At 35.5% G+C, this 20,566-nt stretch overlaps 6 protein-coding genes across 8 annotated transcripts; all 6 read left to right on the top strand.

Moving 5' to 3' along the window:
* Positions 1 to 143: 143 nt before the first annotated feature.
* LOC108736052 (chymotrypsin-like protease CTRL-1) lies at positions 144 to 1,930 on the top strand. 2 transcript variants are annotated; one of them, XM_018468322.1, is made up of 4 exons: positions 144 to 275; positions 355 to 655; positions 713 to 915; positions 980 to 1,930. In XM_018468322.1, exons 1-4 carry the CDS (start codon positions 218 to 220, stop codon positions 1,207 to 1,209), a joined length of 792 nt encoding a protein of 263 aa, XP_018323824.1. In that variant the 5' UTR covers positions 144 to 217; the 3' UTR covers positions 1,210 to 1,930. The 2 variants fall into 2 exon arrangements, with proteins under 2 accessions (XP_018323824.1, XP_018323823.1); XM_018468321.1 differs by having other exon boundaries at positions 355 to 915.
* Positions 1,931 to 2,390: 460 nt separating this feature from the next.
* Positions 2,391 to 5,206, top strand: LOC108736118 (dynein regulatory complex protein 10). The gene is made up of 7 exons (XM_018468414.1): positions 2,391 to 2,870; positions 2,934 to 3,116; positions 3,173 to 3,488; positions 3,816 to 3,951; positions 4,015 to 4,257; positions 4,419 to 4,633; positions 4,709 to 5,206. Exons 1-7 carry the CDS (start codon positions 2,691 to 2,693, stop codon positions 4,738 to 4,740), a joined length of 1,305 nt encoding a protein of 434 aa, XP_018323916.1. The 5' UTR covers positions 2,391 to 2,690; the 3' UTR covers positions 4,741 to 5,206.
* An 846-nt stretch (positions 5,207 to 6,052) lies between these two features.
* Positions 6,053 to 9,265, top strand: LOC108736115 (switch-associated protein 70-like). 2 transcript variants are annotated; one of them, XM_018468409.1, is made up of 3 exons: positions 6,053 to 6,325; positions 6,816 to 8,025; positions 8,404 to 9,265. In XM_018468409.1, the coding sequence occupies exons 1-3, from the start codon at positions 6,224 to 6,226 to the stop codon at positions 8,649 to 8,651; spliced, it is 1,560 nt and encodes a 519-aa protein (XP_018323911.1). In that variant the 5' UTR covers positions 6,053 to 6,223; the 3' UTR covers positions 8,652 to 9,265. The 2 variants fall into 2 exon arrangements, with proteins under 2 accessions (XP_018323911.1, XP_018323912.1); XM_018468410.1 differs by lacking the exon at positions 6,053 to 6,325 and adding an exon at positions 6,545 to 6,760.
* A 97-nt stretch (positions 9,266 to 9,362) lies between these two features.
* On the top strand, positions 9,363 to 13,465 carry LOC108736117 (putative inorganic phosphate cotransporter). The gene is made up of 9 exons (XM_018468412.2): positions 9,363 to 9,593; positions 11,379 to 11,518; positions 11,570 to 11,879; positions 11,939 to 12,159; positions 12,223 to 12,372; positions 12,434 to 12,566; positions 12,756 to 13,006; positions 13,144 to 13,273; positions 13,336 to 13,465. Exons 1-9 carry the CDS (start codon positions 9,500 to 9,502, stop codon positions 13,365 to 13,367), a joined length of 1,461 nt encoding a protein of 486 aa, XP_018323914.1. The 5' UTR covers positions 9,363 to 9,499; the 3' UTR covers positions 13,368 to 13,465.
* A 105-nt stretch (positions 13,466 to 13,570) lies between these two features.
* LOC108736116 (dynein regulatory complex protein 10-like) lies at positions 13,571 to 17,693 on the top strand. Its single transcript, XM_018468411.1, has 8 exons — positions 13,571 to 13,880; positions 13,937 to 14,119; positions 15,269 to 15,530; positions 15,632 to 15,767; positions 15,932 to 16,174; positions 16,243 to 16,469; positions 17,297 to 17,326; positions 17,429 to 17,693. Exons 1-8 carry the CDS (start codon positions 13,605 to 13,607, stop codon positions 17,560 to 17,562), a joined length of 1,491 nt encoding a protein of 496 aa, XP_018323913.1. The 5' UTR covers positions 13,571 to 13,604; the 3' UTR covers positions 17,563 to 17,693.
* An 86-nt stretch (positions 17,694 to 17,779) lies between these two features.
* On the top strand, positions 17,780 to 20,561 carry LOC108736034 (dynein regulatory complex protein 10-like). The gene is made up of 6 exons (XM_025980735.1): positions 17,780 to 18,007; positions 18,085 to 18,237; positions 18,300 to 18,609; positions 18,986 to 19,121; positions 19,362 to 19,604; positions 20,345 to 20,561. Exons 1-6 carry the CDS (start codon positions 17,900 to 17,902, stop codon positions 20,559 to 20,561), a joined length of 1,167 nt encoding a protein of 388 aa, XP_025836520.1. The 5' UTR covers positions 17,780 to 17,899.
* Positions 20,562 to 20,566: the final 5 nt, after the last annotated feature.

Below are 20,566 nucleotides of genomic sequence, written 5' to 3'. Positions count from 1 at the left end.
AAAGCCTTAAATTTATAAAAAGTTATCGAATCAGGAACTCGAAATTTGGCTAATTCACAAAACACTGTATTTAATCACTAAAAATACCAAAAATGCTAAATCATTCGATTGGTGCTTAAATCAAGTGGATTCAATATTTTCTTCAAGAAGTCCCTTGGCATTCTATCTACCATTTACCTAATAGACAATAATTTGCAAAATTAACGGATTTTAAAATATGATTTTCGGTTTAAGTTTAAGTTTACTACCCTGTATGGTTTTAAGTGACTTTACGGGTAAGAAAAGAAAAAAACATTTTTTGAATTTATTCGTATAAAAATATAAAGAAAAGGTTTTTGTCCATGAACCTTGTAGGTTCTCCCAAACACGACTTCGAACTACTCCCTGAAAATCTAACCGTTAGACACCACGACGTAAAGGGACACCAATATCCATTCATGGTGTCTATTCATTGGGGATGGCTCAACTATTCCTACGGGTACCATATTTGCGGTGGCGCCATTATTTCTCCCATATACGTGTTATCAGCCGCCCATTGCAAACGAAAAACAGGACGTAATGTGGTGATTGCAGGAAGCACTGACTTTTACAAAATCAGTAACACAAATCAATTTAGAAACGTTTTAGAATTTATATTACATCCAAATTTCGCTAGGTCTGTCGGTCAATATTGTAAAAATACTTCAACGGTCATCAATATAATAAATTGTAGGGTTGAGTCACTTGTTATGTACGATATTGGCCTTTTGCGGGTTCAACCCTTCAAGTGGTCTCCCGCCGTGCAACCTGTTGCTCTTACGGATGGTAATCAATTGACCACGAATGCCCAAATGACTCTCGTGGGATGGGGCAAAAATATTTATGGAATACCAAGCAAACTTCAGCACACAATGAAGATTATTTTACCTGTGAATGGTGAGATAATTATTTATGTTATTACACAGCCAGATAAATTGGGAATGGTCCCATACTTTTGTAGTGTGCGTTGAATATTTTCCGACGGGTATCGGATTCTCGAGGCAAACAAATATGTGTTCTAAAGTACCAAAATCTCCCAGTCCTTGTTTGGACGATTCTGGCAGTGCCCTCGTCCAAAAGGGATATATTGTGGGAATATCGAGCTGGGTGGCATCCAGATGTGGCAGATTTAGTCCCATTCTTTTCGTGAAGGTGGCAGACTTCTACAGTTGGATTAAATCAATCGTATAAAGTTGACCAATTGATCACCGCGAACTACAACTTACAAATAGTATAGTCGTATGATATTTATTATTATTGGTATTGAAATAAATAAATAAAAATTTCTGAATACGACTTTATGTAGGTTGGTAAATTTGGAAAAGAATATTAAAAGTGTAGGCTTGGAGCACGACCTTGTAAGGGTGCGAACGTGGACGGTGGGTGCGACAGAGAAGAAAACAAGATAGAAGGCCGTAGATGGATGAAGAAAGGGCCACTAAAATGGGGAAGCATAAGAAAGAGTAAGAGGGAAGAGAGGACGTTAAGAAAATCAATAGGCAATAGGCGAGATAAGTTGATAACCGATGTCCTCTCGAATGCTAGGTAGGACACGTTCCCAGACATTAAGGATTAGTTAGATAATTTTACGAGGAGTTAGGAGGACTAAATTACTGTTCAAAAATAGTTAAAGATGTAGAAGGTTTTTAAGAAATGCAAAAATTGACTCATGACATTAGGAGGTGCGTGACCAAGAAGTTTTACGGTTGAAATCCTCATGGTAATTATGATGAAGATGTAGATATCTATGGATATTTAGATTCTACTCTAATAACAAAATCCTTCTTCATATATTTAAACAAATTAAAATTGGGGGTTTCCCAATCTAAAAAGAAGTAAGACAAGAATCAAATCATCATCATCATCATCATCATCATAAGGTCGTCAGACTGGTTGGATACGCACCTCCAGTATTTCCTATCCTGAGCTAATTTTCGCATTTCCCTAAAACTAAAACATCCCACATCCTTAACAATTTGTGAACACTAATCTAATCTAGGTCTACCACTACCCCTCCTAACTCCTGTTTCTGCCTCTAATATATCTCTGACTAGACATTCATGCCTGAGAAGGAGTCCTACTACCCTATATCGCCTATTTCTTATTGACTTCCATAGAGTCTTCTATTCTCCTTTTCTTTCTAATACCTTTTCATTTCTAACCTTTTCTATCCACGGTATCCTTTTTTCGAACTATTCTGACCTTTTATTTTCTTTTTATTCAAGGTGTAACCCTGCTACTCCTTCCGTCCTGACTTATCTAACTTCCTAGATACCCAAAATCAGCCACTTCTTCTAATTTTTCGTCTTCTATCTTTATATTCGTTCTTTCTCTACTTTTTCTTTCCTTGCATACCAGTATTTTTGTTTTACTTTTATTTATTTTCATACAATGCAGCATGAAGTAAAAGAAAAAATTTTGGCCATCTTCCATCTTTCCTTGTAAGTATGTTATTATTGATTAAAAATAAATGTTGTGCAAGTTACTAAGCAACTAAATACTAATGTATAAGTGTCAATTTGTGTCTAGTAGATTAATGTAGGGTGTTTTTTTTATTTTTTTTTATACATGCACGTCTTTTTTTTATATAAATAGTCGTAATACATAACGTTGCTAATTATCAAACAAACTGCCACTTTGGAATTAAATAAAACCGTCATAATTGGTTGATTATGCCTGATATGAAGTTACACCAAGCCATTGAGGCGACAGGGCACAAGGAATTGGGGAAAAAACAAAAAAGTGCAAACGCTGCGTCCAACACAAATGCTGTTTCTGATTACGATTTGAACGTTTCAAAGCAAAGGGTTTACAATGTTCTGAAGGCAGCAGTGGAGAACAATGAGCTTGTTGTAGGTGACCAATTGCGACATTTTGATTAATTTATGTTCGTAATACGAAAACAATTATTTCAGGCCTGTTTGCCATTGCTTATTAAGAAGAATGGTAAAGTTCTGGAGGTGCTTTCCGTGGAAAAAAAGGAACATGTAGATTTCATAAAAGACGTTTGTTTAAAATTTTACGAAAACAGAAGGGCACGATCAATTGGCGACAAATCGGAAGTGCCGAAAAGGAAGAGTGGAAAGAAAGATACTAAGGTAATACGTCAGGTCGTTATCATAGGTCATCTTAGGTCATGCATTTCTTCCTTTAGAATGAAGCAATACATGAAAAAGACGTAACAGTATTACTAAGCAACAAGAAAACTCAACGCTATACGAAAGTGAAGCCTCTATTGTCACATGCAATTTCCCTATTTCTGAAACTGAGATGCGTAAATTTAAAAAGGCGTGACATCATTGATAAATATGGTCTTCACGCTAACGCCACTAAATTTATCAATTGCCTTGAAATCCTTGCAGATATTGCTGCTGAACTGTTATTCCAATCTGACAAAGAGATCGCCGAAAAGGGAGAAGAACTGATGAAGGCTGCCAGAAATAGCAAAATGTTACAAGGGTTAATTAATGGTAAGTTGTTTAATAAGAACTTATTTTACTGTACACAATCGTATTAAGTACTTATAGAATTCTAATAAAATAATTCTCGAGAATTCACATTGTTATGCGGCAAATATGTGTCACTCAGGTTATGATTTTGCGTGTTGAGTATAAAGGTTGCCGACTGTAGGTCGGTCGTTGCCTACGGGCATACTCAAGAGCCCTCAGGAATTATATCATTTGCATGTTTGTAGGTAAAAAAAACTTTATACGTGTAGTTGTCGAGTAATTAACAATCAAATGTGTACTACTATTTTCTTAAAACTGACGATGACACTTATTGTGCATATTTTCTAGAGTTACTGGTGAAAGTAGACAATTTAAGGAAGCAAAGTTCCAAGCAACTGGCTGAAAAGGAAGTTGTCTTAGATCAGTTACAAAATAAGAAAGATTTGGTCGTTTTCGACTACAGAAACCGTTTAAAAGACGTTTGGTAATCAAATTATTTGTCTCAGAAATTAGAACTATTCTTGAACACGATTAATTTATTGCGTAGTATATCGTCTACATTTAATATGGCCGAGGCAAATGTCGAAAGTGCAGAACGATCGGAGGAATTGAAAAAACAAGTGAAAGAAATGACGGAAACGTACGCGACACTTTGTAATAATAACCTCTCAACGGAGAAAAAGCTGAAAAACAAATGCGGTAAAGTCGAATCACAATTGGCCAGTTGGCTTGCAAAATACGACTCAGATGTTGGAGATAAAAGAATGGAATACGAAAGACTACGTGACGAGTAAATTTATGAAGTTTATATTACAAAAAAAAAATGTTAGATCCTTTTTAATCAAAGATAAATCGATATCCTTAATTAAAAAGGATCTCGATGGACCCACAATTAGAACAATTAACTTTGCCGTTTGTGGTTATTTGCGATTGTTTTATTCATTTGTACAGCCTTGATGATTTGGATTCTGCAATTGATGATTTGGAGGATATGATCGCCGATTTGGATCCCCAATATTTACTTTTCAAAGAGGAAGAGGAAGAAGAACTTCAGGAGAAGTTCAACGAAATGGCTTACAAATTTTTACTTAACCGATCCGCAATGACAATTCAGAGATACTGGAGGGCGTACAGATTAGAAAAGAAAACCAAAAAGAAAGGAAAAGGTAACGAAATGGCTAGATACTTATTATTTTCACTCTGCTATTTTGTATTATGTTTCCTTCGATATAATATTACAGGAGGAAAAAAAGGCAAAGGCAAAGACAAGTAAACAACGAAGTTGTACTTAATTATTAAGTACGAAAAGAAATGGACGTTCGCTTAGAAGCTTATTGGAATTAGTAATAGAAATGCATTGAAAAATAACGATCTTTGCTTACAACAATAACAAGGTTATCAATAAAAAATGTGTGGTGTTCTGTTTTTTCTTTACAATAAATATTGCACGAATATTTAGCCTATTAACCCCACCAACACGCGTGGATACCGTTCGTGAAGAGGCTTTCAAACCGTGCGTTTTTCATGTCTGATGCATTTTTAACTACTTTGTGATGGCTTAGGGTACCACACTATCCCGAAAGGGTACATTATTTAGAAAAATCTATCCCTTCTTTCCTGATAATCACAATTACACGAACATTTGGCATATCATTCCCACGAACACGCGTGGATACCATTCGTAAAGAGGCGCGCGTGAATACTCTTATCAGTTTTAATATAGTACGAGAATTGGGCTTTAAAACAGTGCGTTTTTACATCTGATGCATTCTCAACTGTTTTGTCACAGCATAGGTACCACAGTGCCCCGAAAGAGTAGAGATTTTTGGAAAAATCGATATCCCATTCCATGTAATGGCAATTACTACGAACACGCGTGGATGCCATTCGTAAAGAGGATTCGTGGATACTCTCATCAGTTGTAATATAGTACGAGAATTGGGCTTTAAAACCGTGCGTTCTTCATGTTTAATGCATTCTTAACTGCATTGTGGCGGCTTAGGATACCACACTGCCTCGAAAGCGTACATATTTCTGATAAAATCTATTCCCCCTTTTCATATAATGACAATTGCACGAATATTTGGCGTAACATTCCTACAAACACGCGTGGATACCATTTGTAAAGAGACGCGCGTGGATACTCTCATCAGTTTTAATATAGTACGAGAAGTGGGCTTTAAAACCGCGCGTTCTTCATGATTGATGCATTCTTAACTGCATTGTGACGGCTTAGGATACCACACTGCCTCGAAAGCGTAGAGATTTTTGGAACAATCGATATCCCGTTCCATATAGTGGCAATTACACGAACATTTGGCGTAACATTCCCACGAACACGCGTGGATACCTTTCGGAAAAAGGCGCGCGCGTATGTTTTCCCCTATTCTAATACCGTGCGTGCTTGATGCATTCCCTGAAAGAGATTCTTTTCCGAATAACCGAATACCGCACCCGAAACTTGTACAAAAACACTTGTACCTGAAATTCTACCAACATGATTTGAGTTCAATCAAGACGTTCACTCTAATTTACTAAACTACAAAGGTATTATGATATAAATTTTATTAATGAGATAATGCGACAACGTTTTAAGATAACAATTTTGTATAATCTCTGTACAAATTCGTGTATTGCTATTTCTAATGTGTTCAGGATGATAACGAGATAAGAGAGGTCGGTTCTTTCTATGTGTTAGCTGATTCATTCGTAGGTGAAGTTTGTGACAAATCTATAGTACGAAAACCTATCATATTATGGCTGATTTTTTATATGAAAGTACGATAAACTTTCTCTGGCATGCATTCACGGCCTTGGACACCAAAAGCTCTGGAACAGTTCCCAAATCTAAATTAAAGGTGAGATTTCAAATGATATTTAGTTAATGCATATACGTTTTTAAAACCATAGACTAATTATACAAACATTGGAATTGTTTAGAAGCTTTTTCTCTGTAAATATCTTTGTTAACAGATTTTCGTGTTAATTGACTGTTAAATTAATTCTTAAAGATTGCTTTTAAAAAGAATGATTCATAATATTGTGTGTTCTTTGAATGAGATAGTGGTTTATTACACCATTTATAATACGTATTTGTCAATTTTATCTTCAAAATTGCAATAAAAATGACGACATACACATTAGTTTACATTACAATAGTTACTATTTTTGATATGAATCTAGTAACTAACAATAATATTTAATACCAGTTTCAAGCGAATAGCACAATACATACGAAAACCTTGGACTAGTATCATTTTTAGGTTTTTCAAATTTGCGAAGGATTTCAGAAAGTGACCATGCAGAAGTTATTAAGGTAGTACACACATAATTTGTATTTATTTGTAGGTTCTTACGTCCAATATGGCTTCCATATTGGGTTTGTACGACCTAGAACAGGGTCTCGACCATTTTAGAAGCACTCCTGGGCTTAATTTTGACAATTATCAATACTATCTGCGCAAAGAAGTGTTTTCAGTTGTAACTGGTGACAAATTATCGTCGAAAAATGCGCGAGAATATGAATTGAAAATAGCAAGATTGTGCTGGCTCGTATGTTGCAGAAAATACTTAACCAGAAAGGGCCTCATGTTGTCCGAAGACAGCCTTTTTAAACTGTTTGTAATTTTTTGTATGTCAAGTGAACTGAAAACAAAATCTGGCGACTTGCGTCTAGTTACTTTGCACCCTTCTGAAGCAATACACATTGCACAAACATTCGTAAACTCGTTGGGGTGTACGTGGGACGAAAACGAATTCGTAGACGTTGCCATCTCCCTGGGGTTCTTTCAATTCGAGTCGTTTGTAGCTATTTTGGAGACGCGTTGCTTCGGAACCATTCAAATAGAAGAAGCCGTATCGGAGGCAATAACAGACTTGTACGAAACGTACGTAGAAGACGTTGTCAAGAAAGGATATCTATTAAAAAAAGTCAACTCTTCGTTACCGATAATGAAAGAGTACTGGTTCGTGTTGAAGCTTTCGGCTTTGGAATATTTCAAAAGCAAAAATGATAAGGCGCACTGCGGATGCATGAATTTGGAATCGGGCATCGAAGTGCGATCTAAAGATGGAAACAGGTTTCTTGTAAAGAATAGCAAAAGAAAAGTCGAACTTCAAACGAAAGACCCAATCACAAGATTGCAGTGGCTATCAGCATTGAAAATTGTAAACGATAATAATTCTGACCGGGTTCGTACCACAAAAGGCAGAATAGAGAGGCAGCAAAGGTTTGACGAGCAACTTCGCATCCAGTGTGACGTTTATAGAAGAGAACAAACGACCCAAATGAAGATGATAGCGATGGAAGAATCGAAACGCCTCAATGAGTTAGAGCAACTAAAAGAGAATTTGGAAAGGTTGCTAGTGGAAGCAAGAGAAGCTAAAAGGGGAGAAGAAATCGTAAGGTCACTGCAAGCAAGGGTTTTGGCAGAAGAATGGGAAAGAAGGGAAGAATTGGAGAAGTTACAGAGAGAACAGAAAGAGCGATTGGAACAAGAAGTATCCAAGAGGAAAGAATGCGAAGGACTACGACTAGAAAAAGAACTACAACTACAAGGTCAGTGGACAGACGGATTTAATGTGTCAGCAATGAGAGGCAGATGTGATTGTAATTGTTTTTGGAAGTAATACGTACATATATGATAATAGCTTTATTGTACTAATCATCATCATCATCATTATAAAGTCGTTAATCCAAAATCCCTTCAACCCTGGAGCCAATTCTTATGTTTCTGGATATATCAATATAGATCTTCCTCTCTGACTGTTTCTTCATATCTCCAAAGAGACTTGTGTTCTTGTACTCAAATATCTACATCCTCATTTGTAACATTTTTCATCATTCCTTAGTGCAATTCACTAACGTTTTTTTCCATTTTGAGTTAACTAACTTTCCAGGTGACCAATGACTTATTGCTTCATTGTCATGTTTCAGCTGCACAAAAGCTTCTGCATCAGTTAGAAGAAGAAAAGCTCGATGTGGACGCAAAACTTCAAAACGCTCTGGAAAAAATTCAGAAAATTGAACAAAACAAACAACTTTTGCAAAATAAACTCGTACAGGTTGCTTCGTTTTTAGAAGACGGGTCAAAGGTGCGAAGGACGCTCTCCTTTATGCCAACCACAAAAGAAAGACCTTTAATACTAGAAATAAGGGCGGCTGCCACTTTAATGAAGTCTTGAATGAAATATTCTAAAATATTTCTTTAATTAATAAGTACCGGTAATAACTTAGAAGTTTAGTTGTTTCCTAACGTTTCGCTAGCACGAGGGCAAGCTTCTTCAGAGATCTTTCCATCTCCGAGTCCATATCCAGAATCACCAACACACAACGACCTTTAGGTGTATCAGGACAACATCAGTTCACTTACTGACCGCGAAAGACTTTACCAATTTTTGTCAGTTTATTTTTTATTTATGGTTTTTTAAACCTTTAGAATTAATACTTAATTACAACAATTTGGAACACAAGAATTGTTGATAATTGTTAGCCAATAGCTTAAAATCATAAGACCGCGATAGGTAAAGACAACAAAAACGAAGTGAGTTCTACTAAAATTTTAAGAAAATCGAAGGCGTGACCTTTAAAGTAAACAATTATCAAATTGTTTATTAATTTTACGTATAGTATAAATGATGTTTAGTTATTTTGATATTTATTTCATTTTTGTATGTTGTTCAAATCAGTAAATTAGTTACATAACGAAATTGTTTCGATATTCATCTACATGTAATAAATTCTGTGGATGTATTTTGAATTAGTGCATAAGTCAATCAGTAAATAAATTTATACACAGCGTTTGTTTATTATTAAACAAAGTGAGTGGTGGGGACTGATGGACAGTAAGCAGTTAGTAGCCTGGAGGATACTAGTTTTTGTATCTCTGTAGCATTTTGTTGCAGTAGTTTCATCTGAACTAGTTGCTCAATGCTGTTATCAGTCCCAAAGGTTTTAATACGTGTTGATAGAAAAACATCGTTTACATCGATTTTATGATATTCTGTCCGTTTAAAAATCCAAAGTGATCAAAATGGTCAACGTTTTGAAGGTTTTCACTGCAGAAAATTCTGAGCTCGCAAATCCTGATAAAAAGGAAAAAAATCCTGAAGACGAGACCATACGCAGTGAGTAACGTCTGTCCGTTAATCATTTTTAATTAATTACATTCTTTTTGAGATATTTGTCATTAAATTATTGAAAAAAAGGAAATTAAATCATCATGGGAATTCGATATTTCATAAGTTCATATTAAACCAAAAAGAACCTCACCCTAATTGCCACAAAACCTGTTCACTGCGAACACGTGTTTCACCCAGTTCTAATGTGGGCATTATGTATGCGAGACTTGCACCCACAATAGAAATGGGCGAAACACGTGTCCGCAATCAACAGGTTTCGTACTAACTGGGCCGAGTCTTTTCTTGGTCCATTTATTTCTTCACAATAGTCTTCATTTCCCTACTTTCATCAGTTGAGGTAGGTACCTACAGCAAATGTCTCGATTTCCTAGATTTAATTTAATTAATGCTCAAAGAAAATTTACTTAGACAGTCTAATTGGCCGCGTGGGGTGGTTTTAAAGGCAGTTAGGGAAATTATTTTTTGGTAACCTTTTAACACAAATATGTGAAACTTGAAACTGTTGAAGATTTGTAACATTGGTTAGGTACTTACCCGAAATCACAAACCAAATCATGATGAAGATACTTTTATTTACAAATTAAATGGGACGATCTTGGGTACCTCACGCGCCTAATACAGGGATTAACAACAAATTGTAGTCCCTATCTAATTAACCAAATTTCTAAAATTTCTTTTACGTCTTTACGGCGCATCAAACTTAAAATAGAAATAAAAATTAATAATATTTTGATACGCATGTAGCGGTTTTAAATAAAACGTGATAAGGATAACCTTTAATGACATGTAGGTAAGGTCCAATTGGTTCTGTCCACTGCAGCGTACTACTGCGAAATACGATAATCTAAATAGAATATCTAAAAAGAGCCTCTTTTTAAGCGACCTTTAGCTACTGTTTATGAAATTTATTCAATAACACAAGTAAAAATTCAAAAGCTAGATATGCAAAATATACAAATAAATATTATTATAAATATCTCCGAATTCGGTATTTCTAGATATTATAGTGGATATCTATTGTTTATCTGGAAAATTTTCAAAAGTCGGTTTCAGTTGTTACGAAATTATTTTAGTCTACTCGGTGCGCCTAGGAAATATTTTTGACCACAAGGATTGTTTTCATACTTTGACTAAGGGGTGACGGTTACAAATAATATCAGCTTAAAATTTTAATATTAACAAAGGAGTTTAAATATTATTGCTGTGCATTTTTCATTACTCTCTATAATACTGCTAACGATTACCTAACATATTTATATGTACAAACTTATTATGGATGCGTGTTTCGTAATATCTGTTTTAGACCACAGAAGAAGTATAATAAAACAATACACGGACAGGTACTCAAAATTCAATTAGTGCGATTTGCAATTAAAGTTTTAGAATACCGAGAAAGGAAAACGTTGAGTATTTTTATTGTATTGTTATATGCTGATCTAGATTTTTTTTGACACGAGAGTTCAATAAAAATTCTTCATAATAACAGAATAAAACGAGGACAGGGTCAAAAGCTACCACCTTATCATTTTTAAATGGAAAAACGCATTATTTACAATTATCTTTCTAAATTAACACATAATATATGCCATCCATAAATATACGAACATATACAGGCGGGAATGTGGTGAAGCACCATGTGTGCCTAGATTCTATTGGCTGCTTGTACTGCGCACGCCTGATACGTCATTTACGCAGCGCAGCCAATAAAACCTAGGCACCACTACATGGGCGCTTCCATTCCCTAGCCGAACATTCCAAACTTGTTTCTAGGCAACTGGTATGGAGTACGACACACACAAATTCTTCTTCTGTTTATGTTGACAAACTTGGCCTACGGAATGCGGGTAAATTTGTCCGTAGCCATCGTGGCCATGACTGATAACAGTACAAACCCGAACTACGATTTTCCGGTACGATTGTGGACTGTAAAACATTTTTTTTTCTACTTATTTGTTTCGTAGGTATACGAATGGCATGACAAAAGTATTATCTTGTCGTCGTTTTTCATGGGATATATCATACCTCAAGTGGTAGCCGGCCAGTTGGCAAAAAAATATGGACCAAAATGGTTTCTGCTCGTGACCATGGCCGTGGGATCTTTATTTTCAATCCTCATACCGACATTTGCCCGATTTGGTTCTTGGGGAGTCATACTTTGCAGAATAATTCAAGGTTTTTGTCAAGGTTTTATTTTCCCTTCGACCCATAATCTTTTGGGAAAATGGGCACCAATATGTGAAAGATCCAGACTTGGTACCTTCGTGTTTGCCGGTAGAATAACTGATTAAATAGTTAAAAACTGTTTAAATTACCATACTAATTATCTTTAGGATGTTCCTTGGGGGTGGTAGTGTCGATGATACTATCAGGGTGGATAAGCGGTAGTTGGCTGGGGTGGCCTACAGTTTTCTACTTATACGGGTGTTTGGGGCTGGTGTGGACCCTGTTTTGGCTCATTTTGAGTTCAAACAGTCCCGCCGAGCACAGCAGAATAAGCGATGAAGAAAGAGAATATATCGAATCGTCTTTGGGGAACCAAGCAAATATTAGCGTGAGTACAAACGAGGCTTAAAGTGTGTTTTGTTATTTTTTTACGATAAATAATTTCCTACAGGAAACTCCCACCCCTTGGAAAAAAATTTTCACGTCTGTACCCTTCTGGGCCATTCTCATAACTCACTGTGCACAAAACTGGGGTTACTTCATTTTGCTAACCGAACTACCCACTTACATGGGACACGTTCTCAATTTCGACATTAAATCGGTAAAAAACTCGACGAATTAAGTAATCCGTAGGCACGATATTAATTAAAAATTATTTTTAGAACGGAATTCTTTCGGCTCTACCGTATCTTATCACATGGTTCCTCAGTTTTATTTTCAGCTCAGTTGCAGATTATCTTATAAACAGAGGAATAACGACGATCGGCGGAGCAAGGAAAATTAGTAATAGTATCGGTAATGATAACAATTGTTCTTATCTATGTTATTCAATTTTTTTTTTAAATTCCAAGAATTTTTTCTTTCACGTTGCTTCAATCCGAAACGTAGTTAAGAACTGATTGAAAATGTGTAAAGGAAAATATTTCCCAGAATTTTTTCGGGAATCGGATGGAGTTCTTTTCTAAATATTATTTTTTTGTGAAGGTCTGTATTCTCCAGCAATATGCCTAATATTGTTGGCCTTTCTTTCACACGGAGAAGAAACTACGGCACTGGCAGTTACGCTTCTTGTCGTTGGTGTTGGCCTAAATTCGGGTCACATGGCTGGCTATCAGGTCAACCATATCGATCTGTCCCCAACCCACGCCGGTACACTTATGGGAATCACAAACTGCATGGCCAATATTTGTTCTCTTATGGGTCCACTGTTTGTGCAATACATTGTCACTGATGAGGTATTTAAAACGATATATATTATAGTCAGTGGTGTAAATAAATAAAGGGGTTGTTTGACCCTGGCAGTGGCACTCAGGGGCGCCACTGTTAACGCTTGTTACACCACTGATTGTAATTATTATTTTTTTACTTTCAGAAAAATTTGGACCAATGGAAAATAGTGTTTTCTACGTCCGCTGCCATTTTTATTATAGGCGGCAGCACGTTTATTCTTTTAGGATCTGGAGAGCGGCAAATATGGGATTCCCCACCGTCGGTACCAAATCGTAAGTGAATTTGTTAATAACGTACTTACTGAAACCGATTATCTCTAATAAATTGTTTGTAGGTAGAAAAAGCTCTACAAATTCAACAAGATAAACCATCTTCATGCCAAATATCATGTGTACATATATTTGCATATTTTATTTATAAAACAATTGTTGATTTCGAATTAAATAAATGTTTATTTTTCGCAATTGCCACGATATTTTTTATCTCCTTGCAGCGTTATCAGTCGGTTGCCAAGAAACAGGGGATTATCGCTACTGTCACTGACGATAATTATTGAGTTTTACAAATTGTGTTTATTAAAAATATTTATTGTGTTGTTTTTGAATGGCCAGCCCATCTTTAAACACTTTCGGTTTGAAAGTAAGAAGGCCATCGGACACGTTGAAAGATGCTAAAGGTTTCTCGAAATATCGAGCCATTCAAGGAAATGTGAAGGTCCCCGATTTGAGATACACACCAAGATGGTCGACCATCGACATCGTTATAGACACGAGCAATTTTTCATACGAAAGTTTGAAACCGAGAGATCGTCTGCTGAATGATTACAAATTGGTCGCGAGAAAGGCTTTGATCTCCTCTATTACAGATTTAGAGATAATGGTAATACTTTGGGGGGGCATCAAAAAGTCAGAAAAGCATTCAAAATATATTTGCAGGCAAACTTACCGATCCTACTGCAAAACAATTGCAAAAGATTAAAGAGATTTTTTAACAGAGAAGAGATTCAATTTATTAAAAAAGTGGCAGAAAAGTACCAAATGCCGCCGCAAGAGTTCACCTGGGGTAAAGTACCACGTGAGACAATAGCCAATCTGAAACACATACAAGCTTTAAAAGAGGTACATGCCTATTTATGTATAATTTTGTATGTCAAAGTTCAAGTTTTTTGCATTAATGGTGACCAGGGCAGAATCTGAAATTGCCGCCTCATTCTTGTGCCCAAAACTACTGAATTTGTAAACATTAAAACCCTTTTTCCTCTAGTTACACCACTGTGTCTGTATGTGACGAGGCGACGGGGACCACTAGTCTTTTTTAAGGGATCTATTTAACTTCTCTTCTTTTTTTACATCTTCCTTCTAAACATCGAAATAGTTTTGTTAATTTAGAAATTCGAAAAATTTTTGTAAAGGTGTTTGTCTGTACGGGTGCGAAACGTAGACGATGGGCGCGGCGCGGGGACAAAAAGGTGAAAAACGTTCGAAATGTGGTTTCGATTATTATGATAAGAATACCGTGGATAGAGAAAGTTAGAAATGAACAGGTATTAGAAAGAATAGGAGAACAGAGGACTCTATGAAAGTCAATAAAAAATAGGCGAGATAGGTTGGCCAGTCAGAGACATATTAGAGACAGAAACAAGAGGAATAGAGGAAGACCTAGATTAGATTACTGTTCGCAAATAGTTAAGGATGAGGGTGGTTTTTGGGAAATGTGAAAATTGGCTCAAGATAGGAAGTGAGGAGGTGTGTGTCCAACCAGTCTTAGGACTAACGATCTTATGATAATGGTTCAGTCCGAAAACTGGTTGGGCAATCAACTACAAAATTCCTAAATTTCCCGAAAATTAGATCAATCTAAAAGAAGGAAGACAGTGTGGAAATAGACGAATTAGGATATTCCACAATGAGGAAAGAGCTAGACTCAGCATTAAAAAACTTAAGGAATGATAAAGCTTCAGGTATAGATGGGGTGCAGGCAGACATATACAGGTCCTGAAGGACTATAAACAGGAATACCAAAAGGTAGAGACGCGGATAGATGCCAGAAATTTAGAACAATTAGCTTAACTTTCCAAGTGTCAACAATTTTAACTAGAATCGTTCAGAGACATATGAAAGTAAGATGGAAGAATTATCAGGGGAAGTCCAAATTGGTGTAAGAAAACTGAGGCTGTTTCAACTTTAAGGGTACTAATAGATAAGACAGTGATTTCTTCTATCTTTTGCTTTTGTTAATGCTATCGAGTAATTAAGAAATTGTTTAAGCCGAAAGGTGAATCGACAATAATTAGCCCTGTAATGTCGAAAATGGTGGAGATTATGACCGATAATTACTGCCTAAGTGTTCAGAGAAACCAGGCAAATAATTTTTTGTTAAAAGAGGTCAACGTCTTGCTAGGACTCATGAGAGACTTGAAGGATATAATGGAGTACAACTTTAACATGTCCGCAACCGAAGAAAGGAAAAATAGAATTATTTATAACAGTGCTGTTAAGCAATTCAGCTCTCTCAAAGAAGAATTTCAAAGTACTTACCTACTAATACTTGCGAATACGGTCATAGTTTATTGCTTACGAACTCAGTAGTAATAGTACTGCGGTACAATTTGGCAAGTATTTCTTTTGCAGATCTCTCAACCACTATAGAGGAAAAAAGAGGGATATTTTTGATAGCAATAACCAACGAGAAAAAGAAAATTCAAGACCTATTGCAAGAGAAAGAGAACTTGGGCAAGAAAACGAAAGAGGATATAGCTCAATACGTGTAATAAAATAAATTAAGGTTCTTGTGATAGGTATACTCTGCCAGTTACTTTTGACATTAATCATCTTCCTTACACGAGAAGAATCAGTTTGGGCTACGATTTACAAAAACTACTGATGGGCACTGATATTTGTACCACTCATTTTTTTATTATTATTTAATAGAACAAATTCTGAAGTTGCGATGATGGATGATTCGATTGAGAGCCACGAAAACCAATCGGCTCTAACAAAGTCGGCTGCATTTGCTACAAACGAATACGAAACACTGCGTAAAAACAATCTGAAACGGGAAGAAGGCCTAAAAAAGAAATGCAGCAAAGTCGAAACAGTTTTGGCCAATTGGTTAAATCTGTACGACACTGACGTCGGCAAAAAGCGTCTAGAGTACGAAGAACTTAAAGATAAGTGAGTTAACATAAAGTACCGAAGAAGATGAATTAATTGCCAGTGGTTTTTAATATTATTTTCGAAAGGCTTGATGGTCTTATCGAAGACTACAACAATTGGAACGCAGCCTTAGATGAGCAGCAAGAACTGTACGACGAGTGCTTCGGCGAATTTGAAGAAGAAGAGAGGGAAAGGTTTGAAGAACTTGCTTATCAGTTCTTACGTAATAGGTCGGCTGCTACAATCCAAAGATATTATAGAGAATATCGCAAAAAGAGGAAGGAAAAATCGAAAGGAAGGAAATCCAAGAAAGGTGAGTCATGTATTAATAATAATAATATCAACATAGAGCGATTTGTTCGAAATTATTCTAACTACAAATTACTACAAAATCTAAACGCTTCAGTACCCTGCGTCATGCAGGTGAAAATGCTGGGAACGTGCGGATACAAAAGAATCGACTTTTGAAGAAAAATATTCCAGAGGGGATTTGGGATTCTTACCGTGCAGTTTACCATTACGATCATCTTGGGCAAGGGATTAATATATGCGTAATAAGCGCAAGGAGATCGAAGGTTTTCCCCAGGGGTATGGCAAAATCCCTTAGAACCCTCTGGTGCGGGCCTCCAGGAGTACCAGTTTTCATCACTGGTCAGATGTTCGAGGGATAAGTCCCCCTCCCAGTGGAATCAATCGCACTCTAACACTGGTAGATCATCTAGAGTTAATGAGACTGCCACATTCTCCTGACCTTTGGCATTTATGTCGGATGGGCTATCCTGGTCCCCCTTAATGAGTGTAACGAATGATACCAAACATTTTTTATTAGGGCTTCGGCCCTTTTCCTACATTTAGTAGGATAGGCTGCGGATATCCTTAATTTTAAGGATGAACTTCATCTAGTCTGTCGTCTCGGATTGTAGGGTTCGGTACGAAGCATCTGGTCTAACACCTCGAGCGGCTGTTTCTTATAATGTTTTTTAGAGTTTTGTACCCCCTTTCATCCTTTACCCCTCCCAGCCAATTTATTTGTCCTTTATGAATTTTTCAAATTTTACATTACATACATAGATGTATGTATCTATGTACATCAGTAGATACTATTTGAAATAAAAAATGGATTAATTTTTTAAATTACAGATAAGAAGCCAGTAAAGAAATCTGCTTCAGGTAAGTTTCTCGTATCGTATACATAACAGATAAATAACGATTATAAAATTAAATGTTGTTTAATAATGTAATTTAATATTTCGCTATTTTGTACATGTTTAGAAGTGAAAGTAGCTGTTGCAGTCGATAGAGGAGCAGACCTGTCATCAAAGGTTGAAAAGCAATTCGGAGGTGACGTTTTCAAAGAATTGGATCCAAATGTGGGCTTTGAAAAAACTGATAAAGTACAGCTCTAGCGAATGAGAAAGAACGGGGAATTTATTTTTTTTTTAATTTAAGTTTTTTATTATTTATTTTATTTTTATGTTATTTTGTATACATTCCTTCGGTACACATATTACATTAAATATATATTTTTTTTAACGAGCCACTCAAAAATAGTTTCAATTTCTATATACGTTTATCTTTACGAAATAAAATTGTTGCTGGGATACAAATAATTGAAAATTTCATTAGGGTGGTGGTGTGTCAAACAATGAAGGGTTGGATTTTTTTATTTTATAATTGTATTTAATGATTTTTTTTTAATTAAATTACAAGTTGTTTAATTCTAAGATAAGTAAATCAGCGATTATGGCAGCAACAACCCCAGAACATAAAATTTTCCTTCAGGACTTTAATTTGAAAATAGCCTTGGTGAAGTCAGTTTTTAGTGAGTGTTTAACGAAAATTGAATTAATGGTGTGTACATATCAATTTAATTATCCCAATTTCCTTGTCGTTTTCCTAAGGAAATGATAATTGTAGGTATTTTGTAGATTTGTCTGCCACAATTGCTGGATAACAAGGGAAAAATTCTTCAGTTTTATATCCATACTAAACCACAACTTCAGTTTTTGCTCAATACATTTTCAAAATTGGGAAAGCACAAAAATTCAATGGACACAATTGAAAAATCGGAACAATCAGAAGTAAAATAATCATGAAACGTCTCAATATCTTATTTATTACAGTAATTAAATTTACATTTAAGAAAAAGAAAAAGCTTTGGAATGGTCAATTTTTCAAAAACACTAAAGTTGGCAATTCAGTTAAAATTCATTCTGTCGCTGCAAGGGCCGTGGACGTTTTAACAAATAGCGAATGTCTTGTAAAACACAGAGAAAAGTACTTAAAAAACTTACCGCAAGGCGACAATTCGTTAAAACTTGTTAGGTTTATTAAAGACTTAATTGATATTTACATGGAAACTGCTTCTCTGTCTTGCCAGGAATTACGAGAAAGGGACGAAGAAATCAGGAAAGCTGTTGCATTGAGTCAAGCTATTCAACGGGATATTGTAGGTAAAATAATGATTTGTTAGGGTTCATGATACGATAATGATAAAATATACTACTTAAAGGTCAAGGTTATTCGTGAAAAGTCCGCCTTTTTCTCGCAAAAATTTCACGAAACTACATACATGTGTACATACACTCACGCATGCGTGAGCCGTTAAGCTAGTCGTCCCGTAATCTTTTTTTAATAAACGTCCAATACCGAGGTCTTTAATTCGATGTACGGTACATAGGCCTTCAAATAGATTTCGACCTACGAATAATTCGAATATATTTATAAAAGATTGGAGAGGACAAGTGAATAACAGTATCATTTTGAAAGTTTACAGTGTAATTTTAATATTATTTTTATTTGCCTAATGTCTTTTTCGTATGTACTTAGCAATACAATCGACACAACGCAGAAGAAAACAACAATCTGAAAAAGAACTTGCTCGCAAAAAGGGTTTACTTGAGAAATATATCTATTTGAAAAAACAACTTGGCAATAAATACAGCAAAATGTTACTGAACTTGAGGTATTTACACATACGTATATTAGGTACATTAAATTGCACTTTTTAAATCATTTTTATACTTATAAATATTGTACCTAAGCCTAAAATCTTTTATTTACGTATTCATAATCATCTTCCTTTGAAACACCCACCTCCACTCATTCCTATCTGGATCCTGTCGCATGCCTAACAGTTTGCGAATAGTACCAGCCCTCCCTTTACTCCTGTTCCTGCTTCTAATATGCCTCCAACTATTATTAGGCATTCGTCTGAAAGAGAAATGGCATTGGAGATGGACGCATCAAAAGAAAACGAAAACGACTTGGCACAGTTGGTTATTACATTAAATGAAAAATACAATTCTCTGATAAACAATCATTTATTGAGAGAGAAGAAAATCAAAAACAAACTTGGAAAGACCGAAGCGCATTTAGCCAGTTGGATTTCTAAATATGATTCAGACATTAGCGAGAAGAGACTGCAGTTGGAGGATTTGCAAGATCAGTAAGTGATCCGTGTAAAATATATAAATTATACATTATATTTGTGTCCTTAAGCATCGCTATAAAAAATACTTACACACAGTCGGACTTGATATAGAGTTTTGGGTTTTTAATGTTTCCCAATTGCCTTTGAATTCTTTTGAAACCGCTTTTAAATTTAAGACATTTTAACATTGCCATTTCAATTCCAATCCAATTTTTTTAATTAAACTGTTAAAATCTTCATAGTTTTGTATATAGATTTTGCAATTCAAATTTAAAACATTAATCTTTGAGTGCCTTAAAAAACGGGTGCGCGTTTTGGTTTACACTATTACATTGCAGTTGAAATCGTTTTTATATTTAGGTCGTCTTTATTTTGCCATTTCAATTACAATCAAAAATTTCCTTATGTCATCAAAATCTCCGTACTTCTTTTTCGTATAGATTTTAGTATGTATTTCAAACTTAAATCAATAATCTTTGAGTGCCTTAAAAAATGCGTGCACGTTTTGGTCTACACCATTTCATATCAGTTGAAATCGCTTTTATGTTTAAGTCGTTTTTTACGTTACCATTTCAATTACAATCAAAAATTTGCTTATACCATCAAAATCTCCATACTTCTTCATATAGATTTTGATATTTTAAACTTAAAACATGAACCTCTGAGTGCCTTAAAAAACGCGTGCGCGTTTTGATCTACACCATTTCGAAGTAGTGCTTTAATTACAAATGAATGTATGCTTGTAATATTTCTAGATTTAAGAACATTTGTCTCAATATTGAAGATTTGGAAGATCAATTGGATAATGTTGACATGCTTTATCGTCGATTTAAAACTGAGGAGGAATATGCGCAAAGGGAGAAACTTGAAGAAACTGCCATGCTCTTCTTGAGAAACAAAGCGGCTTTTAAAATTCAAAGATATTGGCGTGTATATAGACAAATGAAGTTAGTACGCCGTACAGGTAAATAATTAAG

This window comes from Agrilus planipennis, unplaced genomic scaffold (assembly GCF_000699045.2).
Source record: "Agrilus planipennis isolate EAB-ADULT unplaced genomic scaffold, Apla_2.0 scaffold8, whole genome shotgun sequence".
Classification (NCBI taxonomy): Eukaryota; Metazoa; Arthropoda; class Insecta; order Coleoptera; family Buprestidae; genus Agrilus; species Agrilus planipennis.
This window is presented reverse-complemented; position numbering and strand designations above follow the sequence as displayed.

What these genes read in the sequence shown, in the direction of transcription:
- LOC108736052 (XM_018468321.1), top strand. Translation starts at nt 218, where the DNA reads ATGATTTTCGGTTTAAGTTTAAGTTTACTACCCTGTATGGTTTTAAGT. An exon ending in GGTTTTAAGTGACTTTACGG is followed by an intron (nt 276 to 354) that starts GTAAGAAAAGAA and finishes TGAACCTTGTAG; the next exon opens with GTTCTCCCAAACACGACTTC. An exon ending in GATTATTTTACCTGTGAATG is followed by an intron (nt 916 to 979) that starts GTGAGATAATTA and finishes ATACTTTTGTAG; the next exon opens with TGTGCGTTGAATATTTTCCG.
- LOC108736118 (XM_018468414.1), top strand. Translation starts at nt 2,691, where the DNA reads ATGCCTGATATGAAGTTACACCAAGCCATTGAGGCGACAGGGCACAAG. An exon ending in TACGAAAGACTACGTGACGA is followed by an intron (nt 4,258 to 4,418) that starts GTAAATTTATGA and finishes TCATTTGTACAG; the next exon opens with CCTTGATGATTTGGATTCTG. An exon ending in AACCAAAAAGAAAGGAAAAG is followed by an intron (nt 4,634 to 4,708) that starts GTAACGAAATGG and finishes ATAATATTACAG; the next exon opens with GAGGAAAAAAAGGCAAAGGC.
- LOC108736115 (XM_018468409.1), top strand. Translation starts at nt 6,224, where the DNA reads ATGGCTGATTTTTTATATGAAAGTACGATAAACTTTCTCTGGCATGCA. An exon ending in TTCCCAAATCTAAATTAAAG is followed by an intron (nt 6,326 to 6,815) that starts GTGAGATTTCAA and finishes ATTTATTTGTAG; the next exon opens with GTTCTTACGTCCAATATGGC. An exon ending in AAAAGAACTACAACTACAAG is followed by an intron (nt 8,026 to 8,403) that starts GTCAGTGGACAG and finishes GTCATGTTTCAG; the next exon opens with CTGCACAAAAGCTTCTGCAT.
- LOC108736117 (XM_018468412.2), top strand. Translation starts at nt 9,500, where the DNA reads ATGGTCAACGTTTTGAAGGTTTTCACTGCAGAAAATTCTGAGCTCGCA. An exon ending in TGAAGACGAGACCATACGCA is followed by an intron (nt 9,594 to 11,378) that starts GTGAGTAACGTC and finishes ACTTGTTTCTAG; the next exon opens with GCAACTGGTATGGAGTACGA. An exon ending in TGGTACCTTCGTGTTTGCCG is followed by an intron (nt 11,880 to 11,938) that starts GTAGAATAACTG and finishes AATTATCTTTAG; the next exon opens with GATGTTCCTTGGGGGTGGTA.
- LOC108736116 (XM_018468411.1), top strand. Translation starts at nt 13,605, where the DNA reads ATGGCCAGCCCATCTTTAAACACTTTCGGTTTGAAAGTAAGAAGGCCA. An exon ending in TACGAAGAACTTAAAGATAA is followed by an intron (nt 16,175 to 16,242) that starts GTGAGTTAACAT and finishes TATTTTCGAAAG; the next exon opens with GCTTGATGGTCTTATCGAAG. An exon ending in AGGAAGGAAATCCAAGAAAG is followed by an intron (nt 16,470 to 17,296) that starts GTGAGTCATGTA and finishes TTTAAATTACAG; the next exon opens with ATAAGAAGCCAGTAAAGAAA.
- LOC108736034 (XM_025980735.1), top strand. Translation starts at nt 17,900, where the DNA reads ATGGCAGCAACAACCCCAGAACATAAAATTTTCCTTCAGGACTTTAAT. An exon ending in AAAAATCGGAACAATCAGAA is followed by an intron (nt 18,238 to 18,299) that starts GTAAAATAATCA and finishes TTTACATTTAAG; the next exon opens with AAAAAGAAAAAGCTTTGGAA. An exon ending in AAAATGTTACTGAACTTGAG is followed by an intron (nt 19,122 to 19,361) that starts GTATTTACACAT and finishes AACTATTATTAG; the next exon opens with GCATTCGTCTGAAAGAGAAA.